Below are 20,712 nucleotides of genomic sequence, written 5' to 3'. Positions count from 1 at the left end.
TGGGCTTCTGGGCTTCACACCTTTGCTCCAAGCCAAACGCAGTGTGAACGTTGTGCAGCACTCACTGGTTGTCCAGGGCTCCTCCGACGTCACACTCGCAGCCTCTGCAGCCGTTCAGGTCGTGGCTGAGCGCCCAGTGCTCTGGCTGGAGACGACAGGATAGAGGAATGGGAGGACGGCAGGCAGATGGCACCACACCACAGACTGGAGGGAACCTCCACTGCAGCTCCACGATAATGACTGTGTGTGTGTGTGTGTGTGTGAGTCATGTATATCCAATGCAGCTCTCTAATCCAGTAAAACAACATTCACAGCTTCGGCCTGTCATTATTCTTCTGTCAAAAAGAGCTGACTTGTGGATGCTGGCTCCTTTTCCTGTCAGCACTTTCACTTGATTTCTTCAAGTTTAGACTGAGGTTTTTCTACTCGGCTAGATTTTGTGGGTTTTTTCTGTTAAATAACAATCAAATCACTTTTTTCCCTCCATTTGCTTGATTCTGTTTCTTCTCGCTACACGAGTAATAAGAAACCGTGAGGGTGTAACGTTTTTTTTTAAATACAGCATTTAAATACACTCTTTTACATTACCAGTTCTATAATTAGTCTTATGAGACAAGAGGATCACTTTGGGACATCGGCCAGCTCTGACCATTTTAGGCCTGTCGTAACCGGCCAGTCCTCAGTCGAGGCACTAAATCTGGCAGCATGACCCCGGCAGGAGCTCACATTCCTGTCGCCACTATTCCTGGCTGACAAGGTTTGGAGAGCAGAGCTTGAATTATAACAGGAAGCTCATCGGCAGCTAACAGCTCTGAGGGGGGGGAAACAGGGGCACACATTAAACACAGAAAATGAAAGCTGATACAGGATGTGACGTGCTTCTATAGTAACTCTACACTGTAAGCATTTGCTGTAAATTGATGGCCATTTTCCAGCAGTAATATACTGTATTAATTTAATATTGTAGGCTGTTCAATGTGAAACAACAGCACAAAGGCCTTCATGTTAATGTGATAAATTACGGTAAACTACAGTATTTCTTAAAATCGGTGCCCAACTCAAGAGGGAAAGTTCTCCAGCCACAGCACTGAGGACATGTGCTGCTTCACACGAACAAGAAGCCCTATTTTCTCTTCAATGATTGGATTCTGCATTTACAAATAGCTAAGCAACTAAAAACTCATTCATATTTCTACCTTCCTGGGAGAACACAACTAAAATGATGTTTGAAATAGAACTGTTGCTCCGCAGAAGAGATCCAGAACTATGGTCAAGGACAGAGTCAAGTTCTCGGTTTTCAAAATAAAGGACATTTCAAAACGATAGTGTTAAGTTTGAATATTCAGATTTTAAATATTGCTGAGTCACTGTATTATGCCAGTCTACAGCAAACTGTGAAATTCACAAGTAACCCCAGAATGTTTCTGGAAATGAATTAGCTGTAATCAAATCAAAATCACTGTACATTGTTGGCCTCTCTGCCATTATTTTACAGAGAAATTCTTTACAGTGTCGTACTCATGCGGTCATGATCATGGATCATCTTTAATTCTAAACTCAGGATTTAGTGTCTGAAGTTGCCAGAAAGAAAAAAAAAAGAAAGCAATAAGTGACTGGGGGTCAAATCTGTGGTAGCTTTTATTTTTTAGGAAAGAAATCCTGTTTAAAAATATATGATTGACAGAGAAAAGGCATGGGATCAGTGGGATGAATTTTCTCATTTTAAGGGTAATACTATTACAGACTTGACCAGAATAACAACTTTCAGATCTACATTGACTGTTAGTTTGAGAAAGATAATCAAAATGATGAAAAGCGTTTTAGGGAAAACGGAGTATAAAATTGACGACACCTGAAGATTAAGTAACTAGAGCAGTTCAGCTCTATTGGATTATGTTAACATGCTTAATTAAAAGTATATTACTACCACAAGAGGAGTAATCCTCTTGGCTGAAACCTGCGACAGCTTTCACAATATTATGTTATAATACAAACAAACTGTTAGAAATTAATTAAGGTGTCCAGAGAAACTGAAGGAGTGATACAATAATTCAGTCTGAGAATAGAATAGAATAGACATGCATCATTTATGCCAGAAGGAAATGTTTTTGGACCATTGCTCCACAAAGAATAAAACCAGAAATCAAATAGAATAGAAAGTTAAAATATCAATAAGACAGCATAAAAATTAGATATGCAATATTAAATAATAATATATACAGGGCTGAATTTGGACTAATACAAGTGTAGAGAGAATGAAATGGAGACAGCATGGAGGGAAGTGCTCTCCACTGCAGCACACTGACGTTTAGTTGTTTGAAGGGAAATGAAAGTCAGTGTTGTTGGTGATTTCTTACCAGACATTGATCACAGCTGCGTCCGGTGACAAGACGCTTGCAGAAACAGTCTCCACTGACCGGGTCGCACTGCGAGCTGCCGGACACCGTCCCTCTGTGGTCACACCGGCAAGCTGCGGGGGGGGGGGGGGGGGGGGGGGGGGCAAGAATCACATATAAAGGTTTTACCCCATAAAAGCAAAAATGTATTTTTTCCCCAGAAAGTAATGTTGTGTAGTTTTAGTTCTTCAAAACGGAGGGAGTCCCTCTGAACTGTAGCAGAAGCTCTGATTGCTTCTAGTAGCTGATTCACCTTTATTTCTTACGAAGTACAATGTTGCGCTGCAAAGTAACCAAGCAGTTTAACAAATGAACCACCACTTTGGTAGTAATGCTCTAGTAACTCAGATACAGTTACTTTAGTTACTTGTAACTAGATACTTTTGTTGTACATAACACTAAAATGTAATTTTGTATTTATTTTTTTGGTTTTGTTTAAAGACGTCGACAAAGATTTTATTCAGCCAGGAGATTAATAATCATTGAGATTGAGATTAATAATCTCTTTCACAAGGGTGTCCCGAGGATCTGGGGGGGGGCCCAGGGTCTAGCTCAGGGACCACCAGCGCATGTTTTTGGGACTGTGGGGGAACCTGGAGTACAAGCTTGAACTTCAGCAGTAACCATTTCATTAAATCCTGTTCACTAGAGAGTCAACGATGTTGAAGTTACTAATGTTCTCATGGAGAACAAGTGATAAAAAGGTCCGACTGCTTTGCAATAGACAATGTGAAAAGCAGATTTGTGGCTGCAGTGACATCCTGTGTTTATGAGTAGAGTACTCACGCTGGCAGCCCACGGGGTTCTCTGCGCTCAGGCCGAAGAAGCCCGTCTTACACTTGTCGCAGCGCGGCCCCTCCACGTTGGCCTTGCAGCGACACTGGCCTGCCACCATGCCCAGCGACGGCTCGGTGTGGCTGTCACACATTCCCCCGTTCTGAGAACCGTCCGGGTCGCAGTCACAAGCTGTATGACGAGGAGGAGACACTTTTAATGAGGGACACGTGAAAAGAAGGTGGGAAGCAGAACTACATTTTAGTGTTTTTTTACATCGCAGAACAATTTTGTTGATAAACATCCAGAAAAACAGGAAACTGTTAAGAGTTAGATCCTGAGCCTGGGCTGCCTGGTTGTGTTCAGCCGTCCTGCAGCTTGTGGGCCGTGGGCCGCTACCACTCCATCAAGAAAGAGTGAAAAGTTTTGTTTTGAAAATGTACATTAAACTTCCCATGAGAGTAAACTTGAGTTTCATTTTGAAAAATCTTCCGTCCGCGTGTCTTTCTTGCGTTCGACTCGCAGCAGTTTGTTTTGCGCATCGTTAAGACCTGAAACTAATGTAGAGGAAACATCGCTGAAGGCTGAAGGACGAGACGACCGAAGGCTCCCAACCTGCTACCAAAAAGAAAAGGTCTGATCCATCATTATGATCTATAGATAGAAGTGTCCTTGAGCAAAACATTCAAACTGGTCCCAGTGAAAGACAGAGCACCCTCACTCTATTCCATTCTATTGTGGCTCCATCAGGTGATTGACAGGCTCCCAATCCACTCTATTAATTATGGTGGCTGTTTATCTAACAAAGCCATGAAACCTTCAAAACTGCTTCACCACATTGAGACCAAGCAACTTAATTTAAAGGACAAGAAAGAAACAGAAAGTGCTTTTTTCTTTTTTTTGAAAAAAAAAAAAAAAAAAAAAAAACATGAGCAGGAAAGAAAGAAACAGTTATTGACAGTCACTAAATGTGTCTCGTTTTCAGCGGCTCCAGCTCTTATTATTGGCAAAGGTAAAGAGCAACTAGATTAATCTGTGAAATAATGTAATAATAACAACAGAAATGAAAGTACATGATAATAAACAACAATAGTATTTACATAATATGCATAATAAATACATTATATCTGAAAAACTTTATTGTGACCCCAGGTGGAGAACAACTGATTTTCTGACATGTAAAACAATTTTGGGGAAAAATCAAAGTTTATTGGGTGAATATCTTATCCAGGCTCTCTGGTTCTTTACCAACAGGTACTGTAGCAAACTGCAGCAATCATGGAATAATGGCAAATAATGTGACCAATTTCAATGTAAAGAAGCTAAAAATAAAAGAACTATGTTGCATTAAATATGAAATATGGCAACTGCTCCATCCACTAAAGCTTTTCTTTTCGCCCTGTGATGGACTGGCGACCGTCCAGGAAGCCACCTGCCCTGGCTGGGATGGGCTCCTGCCCGCCGTGACCCCAACAGTGTGAAGCAGTGGAGAAGAACTATGGATATCACTCATTTGAAACATGTATACCCCACAAAGACAAGAGAAATGAGTTGTCTTTCACAGGAGTGTGAGAAAAGAACAACGTCACATTGTTTCTCGAAAGCTCGTTATCTGGCTGAACTTCTTCCTGCTTTGTGTTGGAGCTATGAAGTGGATGGGATTCTTTCAGGAGAGTAAAAATGTAACTTCACTTTGTTTCTTCTTTTCATCTATATTCATGAGTTCCAGAGAAAGAGTCGAAAATAGCCAGAAGCAACTGTGATTTAGTTGTTTCTCTTGCCACCATTAAATTACTGCACAGGAGAACACGCACTGACCGAGGCAGACATGTGGGTCCCGGATGTCCTTGAAGGGGTCTTTGTAGTGAAAAGGTTTGCACATTTCACAGTTGCGTCCCATGGTGTTGTGCTGACAGTCGTCACAAACTCCTCCGCTGACGTTCCTCGTGGCCAAATACACCGCCATGTCGAAGTGGCACAGCGACGAGTGGCTGTTACAGTTACACTCTGGAACCACACAACCAAATAACATCAGGACACGCTTCCTGTACAGGGGAAACGATGAAAACAGGAGCATGAAGAAGAAGTAGGGGTCATGTTAATAATACGAAATGATGAAAACATGCAGAAAATGCACCCAGACAATGTTCAGCGACTTTCTTCAAAATCCATCAATTTAGCTGTCGTTGCTTTCTGGCGTATTTATCTGAATAGATTCAGATCAGATTAGATATCAAATCAGACAGAAATATCATGAAGATATACAAGAAATTTTCATTTTCATTAGACTGTATTACTCTTAAAACATCCGGCAGATTTAACATATTTGGATAATGCTGGTGAATACTATCAATATCGGATAAATTCAAGCAGAGAATCATGAAACTGAATCCACATGAAAAGGACAATAGTGTGATTATCCGCAACGTTGCTTCTCTCACTCCTTTAATTCCCAACCTGAACTCAAGTTTATCAGCCCAAACTCCACAAGAACAAACAGTGATGAGCCACAACATTATGACCACTGATGAAGGAGTAACACAGATTATCTCTTCATCCAGGTGCCTGTTAGTCAATTTTGTCTTCAAGTTAAAGTGTTAAAAGTAGAAAAATGGACAAACAGAAGGATTGGAGCCAGATTGAAAAGGACAGAATTAGAATGGCTCAGAGGTGGTGGCTGTCTGCTCTTCCAGTTGTTGTGAGAGGATTGTGGAGAGGTAAGGACCGATTGCAGTAGGGGTACAGACCCTGGTTCGGGGAGGGGGTAGGGAGCGGGAGACGACCTCACTATCTGTAAGTGTAGCTTGATGTGTTGCGACGCCAGTCCTGCTGCCTCCTCTTTACTCACGCTTGCAGGAGTTGGTGTCTCGTCCTTTGGCTGGTCTCCACGGCAGGTCGTTGTAGAAGTCGTCACACTGCTCACAGTTCAAACCATTGGTGTGGTGGTTGCAGACACACCTGCCATGAACCTGAAGAGCGACCACAGGGGAGGCATAGAGGAGTCACAGCAGTCCCAGAGGGCATTTGAATAAACTCCACCCCTCCTCACTGACCATTCCCTCGATGTCGTCCCTGATCCCAGTGATGGGGGCACACTCCGAGGCGTGGCCATAGCAAAAACAGTTCCCGCGTACGACCAGCTCATAAATGGCGTAGTAATACTTCTCTTTGATTTCAGCTCTGGGGTCCAGCAGGTTGTCCCCGAGGGTGTGCAGCTTGGTGAAGTTCACTCGTAAGTTGGTGATCTTCAGCTGGTCTAAGAAGAAGAAACAGAAGTGATGTTTTACAGGGAAACTTCCACCCTGATGTTCCTTTTCTGTTGCTGATGTCTGCCAACAGCTTGAAAGTACGAAAAGTACAAGAGAACAAGAGGGAACAATAAAACTGGTCATTTATATCTGATGTGCAATTCCAGTAGTGCACACCACCGCCGGGTTCCCCCACAGAGTCAGAACTTTCTAGAAAAACTGCTAGAATAAAGGAAAAGTGTAGAACTAAGAAACAGACACAGCCTCCTCCAGGCTCTGGTGCTGGTTGTCTGTCACCTGCCTGTCACTCTGTGTGTCTTTATGGGCCGAGAGGCAAGGCAGCACACCTGATTCACATCCGGTGCTTCATCACCTCTCTGCCAGTTGCGTATATATTCTAGAATCTAATTCACTTAATCTGTCTTCACATGTGAATACCGCATTTACTGTACTATTTCGTTTCTACAGCTGTATTTCGTTCCCTTTCCTATAACGATGGAGCTTCTGTGAAGCAAATTCCCCAGATGTGAAATTATTAAAGACTAAAATCAGCTTTGCAACTATATACTACTCATCATTGGGAATTTCAAAAGTACTACTGTCCAAATACCAATCACATACTGTAAGAACACAAACTTGTCAGTACAGTCAAAAATGTGCAGTGATATTAAAGCACAGTTTTTCACATCATTTATTTATTGGTGGGTGAGACTTTTACTGTCATTGTACAATGATGTGGATAATATCCAAATATTAGATAATCAGTGAATAAACAGTCAATATTATTTGCAGAAACAGGCTTTCATCATTGTCCAGAGGTTTATTGGAGCAGAAGATTTTCATGAATGTTGAAAGTGCTGATTAAGCAGTTTAAATGGTATGAGCCTGTGTGAATATCTGGTTGATTGTTTTCATGTATGTAACTGCAAAGTGAGTGTGGACTGTTCTGATTTAACAGTTTCTCCACGTTTCCTCCTTAATTTCATCTTTTAACCAACATTGAGTAAAGCAGAAGAAAAGGACATTTATAACTGTTGAGGGTATTTGAAGAAAAGCGGAAGCTGCAGGAGTGACTGACAGTAATAGATTGCAGTACTGAGATTACTTTCTCCTCTGCCTCTGTATCTTGTCAAGCTGTTGGATGCTGGTCGGTTCCTTCAGAGTCACCACTCCGTCTTCGTAAGCTGTCAATCTGCTGTAAATGCTGTGAACAGAGCGTCCTTATCTGCTGTGTCATTCCAGCTGTCCACTGAAGCACTTAATACTGAGACACATCTTCTTCATGTCTCACCCTTCATTGTGACCAGTCACTGACAAATAGTACTTGATTACAGTTCCTGGTTTCTCTCTGATCCAGGAGGCAGCAGCTAAATAGCTGAGATGAACAACCAACATGCAGACAGCTCTCAGAAAAGGGAGAAAATGTTGACTTGAAGTTGTTAATACACCACAGTGACCAGTGGGGCTCTCCTCCTCCAGTAAACAGGAGTTTAGTGACAGCTAAGAAAAAGCTGTGGCCCACTGACACGGTTTCCCCTCTGACTGCAGAACGGCTGGCCGATGATCCAAACAGCAGCATTCAGCTGAAACGAGCACCGATAACGACCCACCGCTCCATCTCAAGACACTTCTTATCACTCTGACATCGCTATTTTGACATTTACGTTAACATTTTCTACGGTTTCAGATAAAACAGTGCTGTGCCAAGTGTGTAATATTTGGAAATGCAGTGTATGACTGGCACAAAGGAAATGGAGAAAACAGTGATTCAATTCAACTCTATCTATCTAGTGCCAAAGGCAACGCAATCAAATCAGGGCACTTTTACAAAAAAAAACCCAACAAATGCACACGAGCAAGCATAAGCAACTGCGTAAAGTTAAAAACTCCAGTTCTACAGGCTGCTTTGTGGGCGTGACGTGCAGAAATTTGACGAGAATCAGCACGAGATAACGCGGGTGCCATGTATACTACATGTGGCTCCCACTCCCAACCTGCAGGGGGCAGTGCATTTCAGATAACGAATGATTAGAGCAGGATTACTATTGCAACAACACATCATCAGTAGGGTAAAACTAACCTGTCTCACGACGGTCTAATAAACATTAAGCAGTTATGATCACGATCGAGATTTCTTAACTTATTTCCTTATCGGCATCTGAATGGCTGTTGATAGTGATACACACACACACACATCTTTAAAATGACTGTCATCATGTGATTCTAACATTTATCAGTGAACACCTTTATTACATCAAGACTGTTAATGTCAGTGTGATTGAATGAGGCTTCCAGTCTGGCATGTTTGGTACAAAGGATAAAAAGGAAGGCAGGAATATTAATGAAAGTGCTTCACCCTTTCCGCTGCAGATGGAAGTGAAATAATCAATCCTCAGACATTTCTTCAAGACAAGCTGTGACAGTTTCTGGCAGTTTGTCGATGTTTGTAAGGTGGTTATCACACACACACACACACACACACACACACACACACACACACACACACACACACACACACACACACACACACACACACACACACACACACTCCTTGTTTTGAAGGAGCTTGAATGTTTCCGTGGTGCTGTTCTCTGCATGCATTAGAAAAACACAGAGTCACCTTGTGACCCGGCTCCTATCATTTCTCAATCCCTTTATCAAAATGTTTGTATCTAAAGCCATATCTTTTCTGAAACTAAATCAACAACACTGTATCGTTTGTAGCAGATTTCTCTTGTGTACCTAAGGCAACTTGAATAAAACCTGTTGTAAGCATGCGCATGCAGCGTCCAGTGGGATCTGTCCAAACTGCCCACTGTACCTCAAACCATAGGAGGAAGCAGGAGTCTCAAGATGCGAGTTCTGGTCTGGGACTTGAGGTCAAAGGTAGAATGCAATTTGGTTACCTTCTTAATTCCCCTCTGCTCATACATGTAATGAAGAGGTGGCAGAAGAAGAAAAACTGCTTGTTTTTTTAGGAGAGAAACATACTTTGTTTATTTGGCGATTAATAAAGGAAATATGAGGATAAATGCCTCATGTCTCATCAGTCAAGAATACTGATTCTTTAATTTTTTTTATTAGTTCATCGAAGTTGTCATGAAACATATCCAATGAGATGACATTGCCAGCAGTGCCCCAATCTGAGGCCCCTGTCTCAAGGTTCTTCTACATGTCTGTTATGGGAAATCTGACACAAACATCAAAGAAGTATGTCTAAAGAAATTATCCTCCAAAAGTTAAATGCTCTTTATTCAGGGTTTCATTCATGTGACACCTCAGATTTAACTCCAGGAGAACCGTGGCCGTGCTGTGTGGAAGCAGCTGCTCCTCGCCCTCTTGTTGAGATTGGCAGGACATGAGCGCTTTTCCCAGAAACCCTAGCTGGCTGTCCAGTGCTGCAGCCGATTCTGCCTCAGCCTGTTGTCAAAGGTCTCAGTGGAAGTGGTGTCGCATGAAGACCTCCGACCCCCTTACAGCTGAACCAAGCAAATTACTGCCAGTAACTGTTGAACATCCACCTTTGTGCTTTGGTCAATGGAGCGTTGACAGAAGCATTTCAATCTCACCCTGCAGTTCAACTTCTTTCCAGGACACATTAAGGCAAAGTTTAGCCTCAAAATAAATAAAAAATAACTCCAAGTTTAACTTCATCCATCAGTTACAGCCAGCACTTGCCTGCTGGAGCTGTTTGTGGGAAACAAGCAGCCTCAGTGGGAAACCTAATGAAAACACAAGTTTTGGCTGCTTCTATGTTACAAGAAGAGACATACAGATCAACTCTGCTCTACTAACTACACTGTTGGAGCCAAATACTTGAATATGAAATGTTTTTGTTGTCATTAATTCCTATATTTAATTTGTTGGATGACAATCTATTGGTTTTGGTTTATTGATGTGTGGACGCAGGAGACTGCAGCAGTGTGTTATTTAGTGGTGATGGAGTTCAGTGTGTGTCTCCAGTCAGACCGCTCTGAACTGAAAGAGTCATGTGATCGCTACTGGCAGACAGGCCAGTAACCCTCCACCGTGGTGAAAGACTTGATCTGTTTGGGAAATTATTTGGAAAGAATAAAGGAAACGAAATGGCTAAATTTTCTGAATTTCATTGGACTGCAGGAATTCTTATGAGCACGTCAAAACTCTGCATGAAGGATTGGAGACCACAAGACCAAGTCTAACCTTTTGTGTGTGTGTGTGTGTGTGTGTGTGTGTGTGTGTGTGTGTGTGTGTGTGTGTGTGTGTGTGTGTGTGTGTGTGTGTGTGTGTGTCTGTGTGTGTGTGTGTGTATGTGTGTGTGTGTGTGTGTGTGTGTGTGTGTGTGTGTGTGCGTGTGTGTGTGTAGGAGGCCACGTTCTTTGGCTCCTGCAGAATCCTCACAAATCTCACATTTAAATGGCATAAATATCTCATTGTATGTGTATCAAAAAATATAGAAATATACAACTAAAACGTAATTAAAAAATGACCAAAAGTTAAATAGCATCAAATCTAGGTAAGGTAACAGTTCAACAGAGACCCACCGCAAGGCCCAACTCCTCAGTGACGGATTGGAGTGGCCTGGAGCAGGCCGCCCCTCAATCATGAATAACCTCCTAACCTCACAATCTTAAGAGACCCGATTACAGACCTGTCTTAAAGATATGTATGGAAAACCAGTGACTTTCAGAGAAAGAATCGATGTACTCTTCCTCTTTAATCATCTTTACAGCCCCTTCTCACTGATGAGCTTGCCTCACTTCAGCCTAAAATGATGATCCAGCTGCAAAAACTACATGACCCTGGAACACCAACACCGGTACGAGACATTACGATAGGTCGTTATATGACTTTTATCTATAGTGGGGCAGTGCTGGCGGCCATCGTACCTTCCTTCCATATCACTTTCCATTTTCCTTTCCTTTACGTAGTATTTGGTAGGCTGAACTTGTGCGGTAGGTTGAGAGATACCGTCTTGATATAGTTGGGCTCACCTCCATGCACAGCTTGGACTCTGGAACCCAGCTCCTCAACAGGGGCTGGACACTCCACTTTTCTGGAGTTGCCCGCGATGAGAAGCGGTGGGCTGGCATGGGCCTGCTTATTGCCTCACAGCTCTGTCGCCATGTGGAGTGAATGAGAGGGTCACGTCCCTATGCCTTCGGGTAGGGGACGGGTCTCTGACTGCTGTCTTGGCCTATGGATCGAACAGCAGTTCAGAGTCCCCGACCTTCTTGGAGTCCCTGGGAGGAGTTTTGGATAGTGCTCTGACTGTGGACTCCATTGTTCTACTGGTGGACTTCAATGCTCACGTGAGCAATGACAGTGAGATTTGGAAAGGTGACTGGGAGGAACGGCCTCCCCGATCTGAAACCGAGCAGTGTTCTGTTATTGGACTTCTGTGCGAGTCACAGTTTGTTCATAACGAACACCATGTTCGAGCAGAAGGGTGTCCATAAGTGCACATGGCACCAGGACACCCTAGGCCGGGTTGTGTCAACTGATCTCCAGCCGCATGTCTTGGACACTCAGGTGAAGAGAAGGGCAGAGCTGTCAACTGATCACCACCTGGTGGTCAGTTGGATGCACTGGACGGGGAGGAGGCCAGAGAGATTCGGTAGGCCCAAACGTATCATGAAGGTCTGTTGGGAATGCCTGGCCGAGCCCTCCGTCTGCACAGTCTTTAACTTCCACCTCCGGGAGAGCTTCTCACGAATCCCGGGGGAGGCTGGAGACATTGAGTCCAAGTGGACCATGTTCACCACTTCCATTTTCAAAGCTGCAGTCGCAGGGTCTCTGGTGCTTGTCGTGGCGGCAACCCCCAAACCCGGAAGTAGGGGATGCCGTCAAGCTAAAGAAGGAGTCCTATTGTTAGCTCATAGAACTCCTGAGGCAGCTGACAGGTACCGACAGGCCAAGCATACCGCGGCCCGGGCTGTGGTGGAGGCAAAAACTCGGTGGGAACTTGGAGGAGTTTGGGGAGGCCATGGAGGAGGACTATCAGTTGGCTCCAAGCAAATTCTGGCAAACAATCCAGTGCCTCAGGTTTGGGAAGCAGTTTTTCACCAACACTGTTTACAGTAGATGTGGGGAGGTGTTCCAGAGAGGTGGGGGAAGGAATACTTTGAGGATCTCCTCAATCCCACCATCATGTCTTCCACTGAGGAAGCAGAGACTGGGTTCTCAGAGGTGGACTCATCCATTACCCAAGCTGAAGTTACCGAGGTAGTTGTTAAGCTGCTCTGTGGCAAGGCACCGGGAGTGGATGAGATTTGTCCTGAGTTCCTAAAGTCTCCGGATGTGCAGGGACTGTCATGGCTGACACGTCTCTACAACATCGCGTGGCGGGCGGGGACAGTCTGGGGTGGTGGTCCCTCTCTTCAAGAAGGGGGATCAGAGGGTGTGTTGCAACTACAGAGGGATCACACTCCTCAGCCTCCCCGGGAAAGTCTATTCCAGGGTACTGGAGAGGAGGATCCGGCCGTTAGTCGAACCTCGGCTCCAAGAGGAACAATGCATTTTTTGTCCTGGTTGTGCAACACTGGACCAGCTCTATACTCTCCACCTGGTGCTTGAGGGCTCATGGGAGTTCGCTCAACCAGTCCACATGTGTTTTGTGGATCTGGAGAAGGCGTTTGACTGCGTCCCTTCGGGACGTCCTGTGGGGGGTGTTCCGGGAGTATGGAATCCGGTGCCCTGTGTTAAGTGCTGTCCATTCCTTGTATGCCTAGAGCAGGAGTTTGGTTCACATTGCCGGCAGTAAGTCGGACCTGTTCCCAGTGCACGTTGGCCTCCGGCAGGGGTGTCCTTTATCACCGGTTCTGTTCATTACCTACATGGACAGAATTTCTAGGCACAGCCAGGGACCAGAGGGGGTCTGGCTTGGGTACCACAGGATCTCATCTCTGTTTTTTGCAGATGATGTAGTTCTATTGGCTTCATCGAACCAGGACCTTCAGCGTGCATTGGCGCGGTTCACAGCCGAGTTTGAAGCAACTGGGATGAGGATCAGCACCTCTAAATCCGAGGCCATTGTTCTCCACTGGAAAAAGGTGGCTTGCCCTCTTCAGGCCAGTGGAGTACCCTTGTCCCAAGTGGAGGAGTTCAAGTATCTCGGGGTCTTGTTCATGAGTGGGGGGAAGATGGAGTGAGATTGACAGGTGGATCGGTGCAGCGTCTGCAGTTATGGGGACGTTGTATCGGTTCGTCATGGTGAAGAAGGAGCTGAGCCAAAAAGTGAAGCTCTCGATTTATCGGTTGATCTTTGTTCCTACCCTCACCTATCGTCATGAGCTTTGGGTCATGACCGAAAGGAGATCCCGTATACAAGCGGCTGAAATGAGTTTCCTTCGTAGGGTGGCTGGGCGTACCCTTAGAGATAGGGGGAGGAGCTCAGCCACCAGGGAGGAGCTCAGAGTAGAGCCGCTGCTCCTCCACATCCAGTGGAGCCAGCTGAGGTGGCTCGGGCACCTGTTTCGGATGCCACCCGGGAGGTGTTCCGGGCATGTCCCTCCGGTAGGAGGCCTCGGGGCAGACCCAGGACACGCTGGAGAGACTATGTCTCTCTATGGCCTGGGAACGCCTTGGGGTGCCACCAGAAGAGCTGGAGGAAGTGTCTGGGGCGAGGGAAGTCTGGGCAACTCTGCTTAGACTGCTGCCTCTGCAACCTCGCCGCGGATAAAGCAGTAGATAATGGATGGATGGATGGATGGGACATACATTTGACAATACCTGCAAGAAATATAACGTCTACACGGAAGTGACACCAAGAACGAAATGGACGAGTTTAAAAGCCTGAGAAAGAAAACCACGCATATTGGAGATGCCCCTCTGTATTTTCATTTATCACTGTGATTGCTGAAAAATGAAAAAAAAAAAAAAAAACCCAACCAAAATCCAAAGTTAAAAAAATAAGAAAAGAAACCTACTTTGGATGTTTGGGCTGTACGGATCATTAATCCTGATGGCTGGATCCAACACTCTGTAGATGACCTAGGTCAGAAAATACACACAAACATTGTTTAATATCCACTTGTTATTGAAAATATAGCAACTTATTCAGAAAGCAGTCATTTATTAAGACTTTGAGCTCGGGTCGCTTTTCTGTGTTTAAAGATGCAATATGTGATTGTTTAGATTGGAGTTTTCAAGAACAATCTAGAAACACACTGCTTAGTGATACCACAATTCACCCCAAGGTGGTGTCTTGAGTCACTCTGGATGATCAACTGACATCAGTACAAGATAACAAGGACAAACAGCAGATGTAAAAAAAACATGGTTCATGTGCTCAGTCTTCCTATCTTGAAGTTGTGATTTGCTCAGGGGTTTAAACGTCGTCTCTCTGAGAGACAGAACAGCACTGATAACAGCGGTTTTATCAGCCAGCTCATAAGATGCTCTGTTGGAGAATGATTCTCCAACACCCCTCCTTTCCTCTCTCTGTAATGTATCTCTGGTTTCTCTCTTTTTAGTTCTTCTGGCAAGAAACGTGACCACAGCCTCGGCTTCCATGGAAAAACCAGGCAGCAGTAGTTGAAGTGTGGGAGTCTGAGCTCCCTCTCTCGAAGTACTACCAAGTACATCACCGTTTGGCTTGCAATAAAGCTGGTTTTCTCATTTCATTTTGTATTTAACATCTACAACAAACTCAGTCCTAAATACGTGTGTTTTAATGAAATCCTTTATTGTATTATCCTCATGATATTTCTGTTTACAGAGCGATCACCCATCCCACTGATTTCCTGTGGCACCCCACAGAGAAGGAACACTTCACTGCTTTCAAGTAGTATGAGCCAAGATAGTGACAGAAGATATGAAAGTAGAATCCATCATTCCATGCACATCTTAAGAAAGAAGCAAGACTTGATTATGAATCTTAATAATTCAAAGAAAATCCTGCTTCAGAACAAAAGAAGTGAGTCACTAATTTGACATGTGGTGTTCAGGAGCTCACCTCTCCCTCGGTGGAAGGCTCAATGTCAGAGTATCGAGATTCACAGATTACATCATTGATGTTCCTCAGAGGACCCTGGGAGACTCCAGGAAAGGCAGCGGCACAGTCGTGGGAGAAATAACGATAGGTGTTCCACGTACGGCCAAAATCTGCAGAGCGTTCAATCAACATAGCTGCTGGACGGAAAGTCTGCAAACAGACAGTGAAAACGACTGTTTAACGGATATTCAGGAGCGTCAAACATACGGCCAAGTTATTACTTGTGAAGCACCATCAGCACTGAGGCTGCAAAGAACAACAAACACTCGACTTTTTTGTGACATTTCACATAGCTGTTGCACCAGGAGACATCACAAAATGATTCTTCACATTTTGCCAAATGTTATGAAGTTATATTTAAACATTTTCAAAAAGCAATCTTTCTTCGTTCTATTAAAACAAAGTAAAACATTTGGGATTGCCTTAAATTACTATTGAAAAGTTTTCATGCGGTCATATTACTGATATCCAAGGTTGTTTTCCAAGTCTTAATTCTTTACATTCAAGCCTGAGTCCAGAGAGTAAATTCAAAGTCACAATCAAGACAGTCAAGTTCCAAATCCTTCACTTTGAAATTCAAGTCCAAAACAAGTCATTCAATACCGTCTCATAAAAATGCGTGGAATTTTAACTGATATTGTAACATCACCTCTGGAACACTATTAACTGGAACGACAAGAGAAGTGATTTCCCAACACATACTTTTGGAAGCATAATGCGTCCACAGTCAAACGGTCAAACAGACGGCCATGCTGATACTGTCAAAGTCCATCTGATCCCTGCTGAAGACTGAGGCCGCGTTTACACATACAAAAACTGATGTTTCCCCCTCAACGTTTATAAAAGAAACTTCATTAACACCAACCCGTTCGGAGCTAGGATGAGCAGCCACATCTGTGATTGTGATTGTGAAGTAAATTCCCACCTACTTCCCTTTAGACGCAAATGGAGACACAGTTTTTCTAAATCTCCACTGTGGCCTGGGATTACGGGAATCATTGTTTGTGGAGACTCGTAGGTGTGTCTACACCCAGAGAAATATCACCATTTGGCCCAGGTTCCCCCTCCCCTCGGTCAGTTACCCACTGTACACAATTTAGCTTGCCCCCTGATAGTCTTTGTAATCAACACATAGAACAACAGGTATATTCCCTGAAGAAGTACTTTACTCATCTGGGTTATTCAGAGTACTTCCAACGAACATTAACTGGTCTGTGTTAAATGTTTAAATATCAAGCTTTTAACAAGTTCATCAAATACTGTATGTGACTCCAGTGGCACTCAAGTCCAAGTCACTTCAGTCTCCAGCTCTGCTGATAGTGGAAACGAGCATGTAATCATGTCTAGAATCTTACCTTGAACGTCATAATCAGGTGGGTAAAATGAAACTCTGCCTCCAGATCCAGCTGGATGAAGACATCTGACTTTCCTGGAGAAGCAGAAAGAAGAACAAGGAGAAATGTTAAATTTGCACAAAAACCTAAAATGCATCCATTGCAGACTGTGAGCTAGTTAACATTGACAATTTAACAACCGCTTCCACTATTTTCCATCGATGTCATCAACTTGTGTCAGATGGAAGATGCAGAGTAACGGAGTGGCAGTAAGTGAAGTAGCAAGCCTGCTCTTGGCTGGAGGGACAGATCCCCGGCAGGAAAACACATTCAGTCTTGGCAGGAGAGAAGGAAGATAGCATGTCTGAAAAGCCCACACACTTCCTGAGTATCCAGAGGGCCACCCCCACTCTGAGGACTACTTTCACTCCTGATCTCTGTTTGGAAGTGCAACACACTGCAACAAACACTTAAAGATTCACGAGAACATTTGCAGAAAACCCTCCAATATTCAGAGACGCAACAGAAAAGGTAGGAAGCTGCTGACTGCGGGGATGGTCACTGATTGGATGTGTTGCAAATGATGCGCCCAGTGCTGATCAGAAAGAACCACATTCTGTTTGCTCAACAGAAAATCAACATTGTTTTGAGTAACGCATTACCAAAGTAACGCAGATATAGCAACGTATTACTATTTGTTGTAACGCAGTAATATAATGCCTTACTAATACAATTTTGGTAAAATTATACTTGTTACAATCACAGTACCGTATTTTCCGCACTATAAGGCACCTAAATACCTCAAATTTTCTCAAAAGCTGCCAGTGCGCCTTATAGCCCGGTGCGCCTTATATATGGACGATTGTCCTACTCCAGGCTGCTATTTGACAGCTGAACAACTAGAAGCTTTTATTTTGACAACTCTAACTTTGCAACCGGATCTTCAGTGCGGACGAGACTCCGCACAACACCTTCATCACTCATGGTTGCACACCAACATTCTAACAAACCAAAATAAACTAGATGAAATAATGACTCCCTAAACTGGGGAACAAAAACACATAAACACAATCAACACAACACCAAGCCCAACAACAACCCACAATAACCTACAACAACACAAAACATGAATTTGTCGCTGCAAGGCATGATGGGACATCCTGAGCTCCTCAGTGCAGCCGATAGAAACTCCCATAATTCATTGCAGCTGTTTGTGGTGTTTTAAATGCAATTATTGGGGGTTATATTTGGTTTGTGGTGTCGGTAATAATTGTGTTGTGTTGTGTTTTTGTTGCTTAGTTCATGTAGTTTAGTTTATTACCGGTAGTTGTAAGTTGTCAACCAGCAGTGAAGAAGGTTTTGTGTGTAGTGTCCTCCTGGCATAGACTGCAGGTAGGACTATCAAAATAAAGTGTGTGCACCTCTCTGGGTGTTAGAATCAGTGGAAAATGTAACTAATGGCTTTGAGCTTAAAGGTTGCTGACCACTGGTCTATTCCATGTGCCTTATATATGAATGAAGTTGTAAATTATGTCAATCAATGTAGGTGCGCCTTATAACCCGGTGCGCCTTATAGGGCAGAAAATATGGTAATGTTTGATAGAACAAGTTTGACCCTGAATAGGTTTTGGTTTTTTCAAGAAAACTTTGCCAGACAGAAGAAAATGCTCTTCTGCTGGAATTCAATAAGATAGGGACACTGATTTCACATTTCTGAGATGGACATACTCCTGTTATATTCAGTCCGCCATAGAAGAAGAACAAGAACAGCACAGTGAAGCATAATCTGTGTGTGAAATTCTCTATTTCAGTAAAGTTGGAAAGGACTTTCGGCATCAATAATTCTTTGACAAAATGTCAACACATAATCAATGCTTCTTTCCCATCAGAGTGAGGTAAACAATATGATACCAGCTCATTTTTATCATAAGTACCTGTCTTTGGAGCAGCAGAAATGATATTCTCCTCTATGAACAGCCGTCTGCAACAGCGAAGACTGGTGGTATAAAAATATCTAGTAAAGACACTGGTGTTCACTGCAGTGTCAACTACATCACTGCAGCTTCACTGGTCTCTGCTGATCACACCACGACATGTCGCTTGCCAAAAAAGGCATTTTTATTATTTAAACATTCTGGTTTAAATGAATCAATTAACACTGAAACATGTTATGTTATGCAATACGGTGCCTGTTCTTATTTCCTCCCATTCATCAGTACTTCAGGTGTCAGTCTGAACAGTTTAGTGGTGATCTGATTCTTTTTGTGATGGATTCGACTTTTCATCGCGAGAAGTGATGAAAAGTCATGTACGATATTTATTGTGTGTTTTTTGTCCGCAGAATGAGGGAAGAAATGAGTTGTAGGTATCTTTATAAAATATGTGTTATCATGCTCAGACAATGCTGCTTCAGTACACTCTAAAAGGTAATATAATGTGCTTGCTTTAATCACATTAGTGTACTTTACTGATTTCTCACTGTTCATTTAACTCACCAACTGTGAATATGTAGTCATTTTTACACAAAGGAGTAAAACTAGGTTCATCTAAGTCAGGGGTCGGCAACCCGCGGCTCCGGAGCCATGCGGCTCTTTGGTCCCTCCACTGCGGCTCCTTCAGCCTCCGTCACACTGCAGTTCATCCTGGAGGGACGTAAGGAGGCAAGGCCACCCAGAGAGGGACGTAAGGAGGCAAAGCCACCCAGAGAGGGACGTAAGGAGGCAAAGCCACCCAGAGAAGGACGTAAGGAGGCAAAGCCACCCAGAGAGGGACGTAAGGAGGCAAAACCCCCCATAGAGGGACGTAAGGAGGCAAAGCCACCCATAGAGGGACGTAAGGAGGCAAGGCCACCCAGAGAGGGACGTAAGGAGGCAAAACCCCCCAGAGAGGGACGCAAGGAGGCAAAGCCACCCAGAGAGGGACGTAAGGAGGCAAGGCCACCCAGAGAGGGAGGTAAGGAGGCAAAGCCACCCAGAGAGGGACATAAGGAGGCAAGGCCACCCAGAGAGGGAGGTAAGGAGGCAAAGCCACCCAGAGAGGGACATAAGGAGGCAAGGCCACCCAGAGAGGGACATAAGGAGGCAAAGCCACCCAGAGAGGGACGTAAGGAGGCAAGGCCACCCAGAGAGGGAGGTAAGGAGGCAAAGCCACCCAGAGAGGGACATAAGGAGGCAAGGCCACCCAGAGAGGGACGTAAGGAAGCAAAGCCACCCAGAGAGGGACGTAAGGAGGCAAGGCCACCCAGAGGGGGACGTAAGGAGGCAGAACCCCCCAGAGAGGGACGTAAGGAGGCAAAGCCACCCAGAGAGGGACGTAAGGAGGCAAGGCCACCCAGAGAGGGAGGTAAGGAGGCAAAGCCACCCAGAGAGGGACATAAGGAGGCAAGGCCACCCAGAGAGGGACATAAGGAGGCAAGGCCACCCAGAGAGGGACATAAGGAGGCAAAGCCACCCAGAGAGGGACGTAAGGAGGCAAGGCCACCCAGAGAGGGACGTAAGGAGGCAAGGCCACCCAGAGAGGGAGGTAAGGAGGCAAAGCCACCCAGAGAGGGACATAAGGAGGCAAGGCCACCCAGAGAGGGACGTAAGGAGGCAAGGCCACCCAGAGGGGGACGTAAGGAGGCAGAACCCCCCAGAGAGGGACGTAAGGAGGCAAAGCCACCCAGAGAGGGACGTAAGGAGGCAAGGCCACCCAGAGAGGGACGTAAGGAGGCAAGGCCACCCAGAGAGGGACGTAAGGAGGCAAAGCCACCCAGAGAGGGACGTAAGGAGGCAAAGCCACCCAGAGAGGGATGTAAGGAGGCAAGGCCACCCAGAGAGGGACGTAAGGAGGCAAGGCCACCCAGAGAGGGACGTAAGGAGGCAAGGCCACCCAGAGAGGGACGTAAGGAGGCAAAGCCACCCAGAGAGGGAGGTAAGGAGGCAAAGCCACCCAGAGAGGGACGTAAGGAGGCAAAGCCACCCAGAGAGGGACGTAAGGAGGCAAAG

General features: G+C 44.7%; 1 protein-coding gene across 3 annotated transcripts in view; it reads right to left on the bottom strand.

Moving 5' to 3' along the window:
• Positions 1–20,712, bottom strand: part of lamb2 (laminin, beta 2 (laminin S)) — a 101,483-nt gene that overhangs the window by 19,618 nt on the left and 61,153 nt on the right. For all 3 annotated transcript variants that reach the window (XM_080496636.1, XM_080496634.1, XM_080496635.1), the window contains 9 exons: positions 16,748–16,821; positions 15,354–15,542; positions 14,326–14,389; positions 6,224–6,426; positions 6,019–6,139; positions 4,989–5,177; positions 3,183–3,362; positions 2,358–2,470; positions 66–145 (listed from right to left, as the gene is read on the bottom strand). In XM_080496636.1, coding sequence (XP_080352762.1) covers positions 66–145; positions 2,358–2,470; positions 3,183–3,362; positions 4,989–5,177; positions 6,019–6,139; positions 6,224–6,426; positions 14,326–14,389; positions 15,354–15,542; positions 16,748–16,821 — 1,213 coding nt within the window. The remainder of the gene's footprint in view (positions 1–65; positions 146–2,357; positions 2,471–3,182; positions 3,363–4,988; positions 5,178–6,018; positions 6,140–6,223; positions 6,427–14,325; positions 14,390–15,353; positions 15,543–16,747; positions 16,822–20,712) is intronic.

Source organism: Blennius ocellaris, assembly GCF_963422515.1.
Source record: "Blennius ocellaris genome assembly, chromosome: 5".
In the NCBI taxonomy this organism is placed as follows: Eukaryota; Metazoa; Chordata; class Actinopteri; order Blenniiformes; family Blenniidae; genus Blennius; species Blennius ocellaris.
Note: the sequence above shows the minus strand (reverse complement) of the source record. Positions and strands in the feature narration are given on the sequence as shown.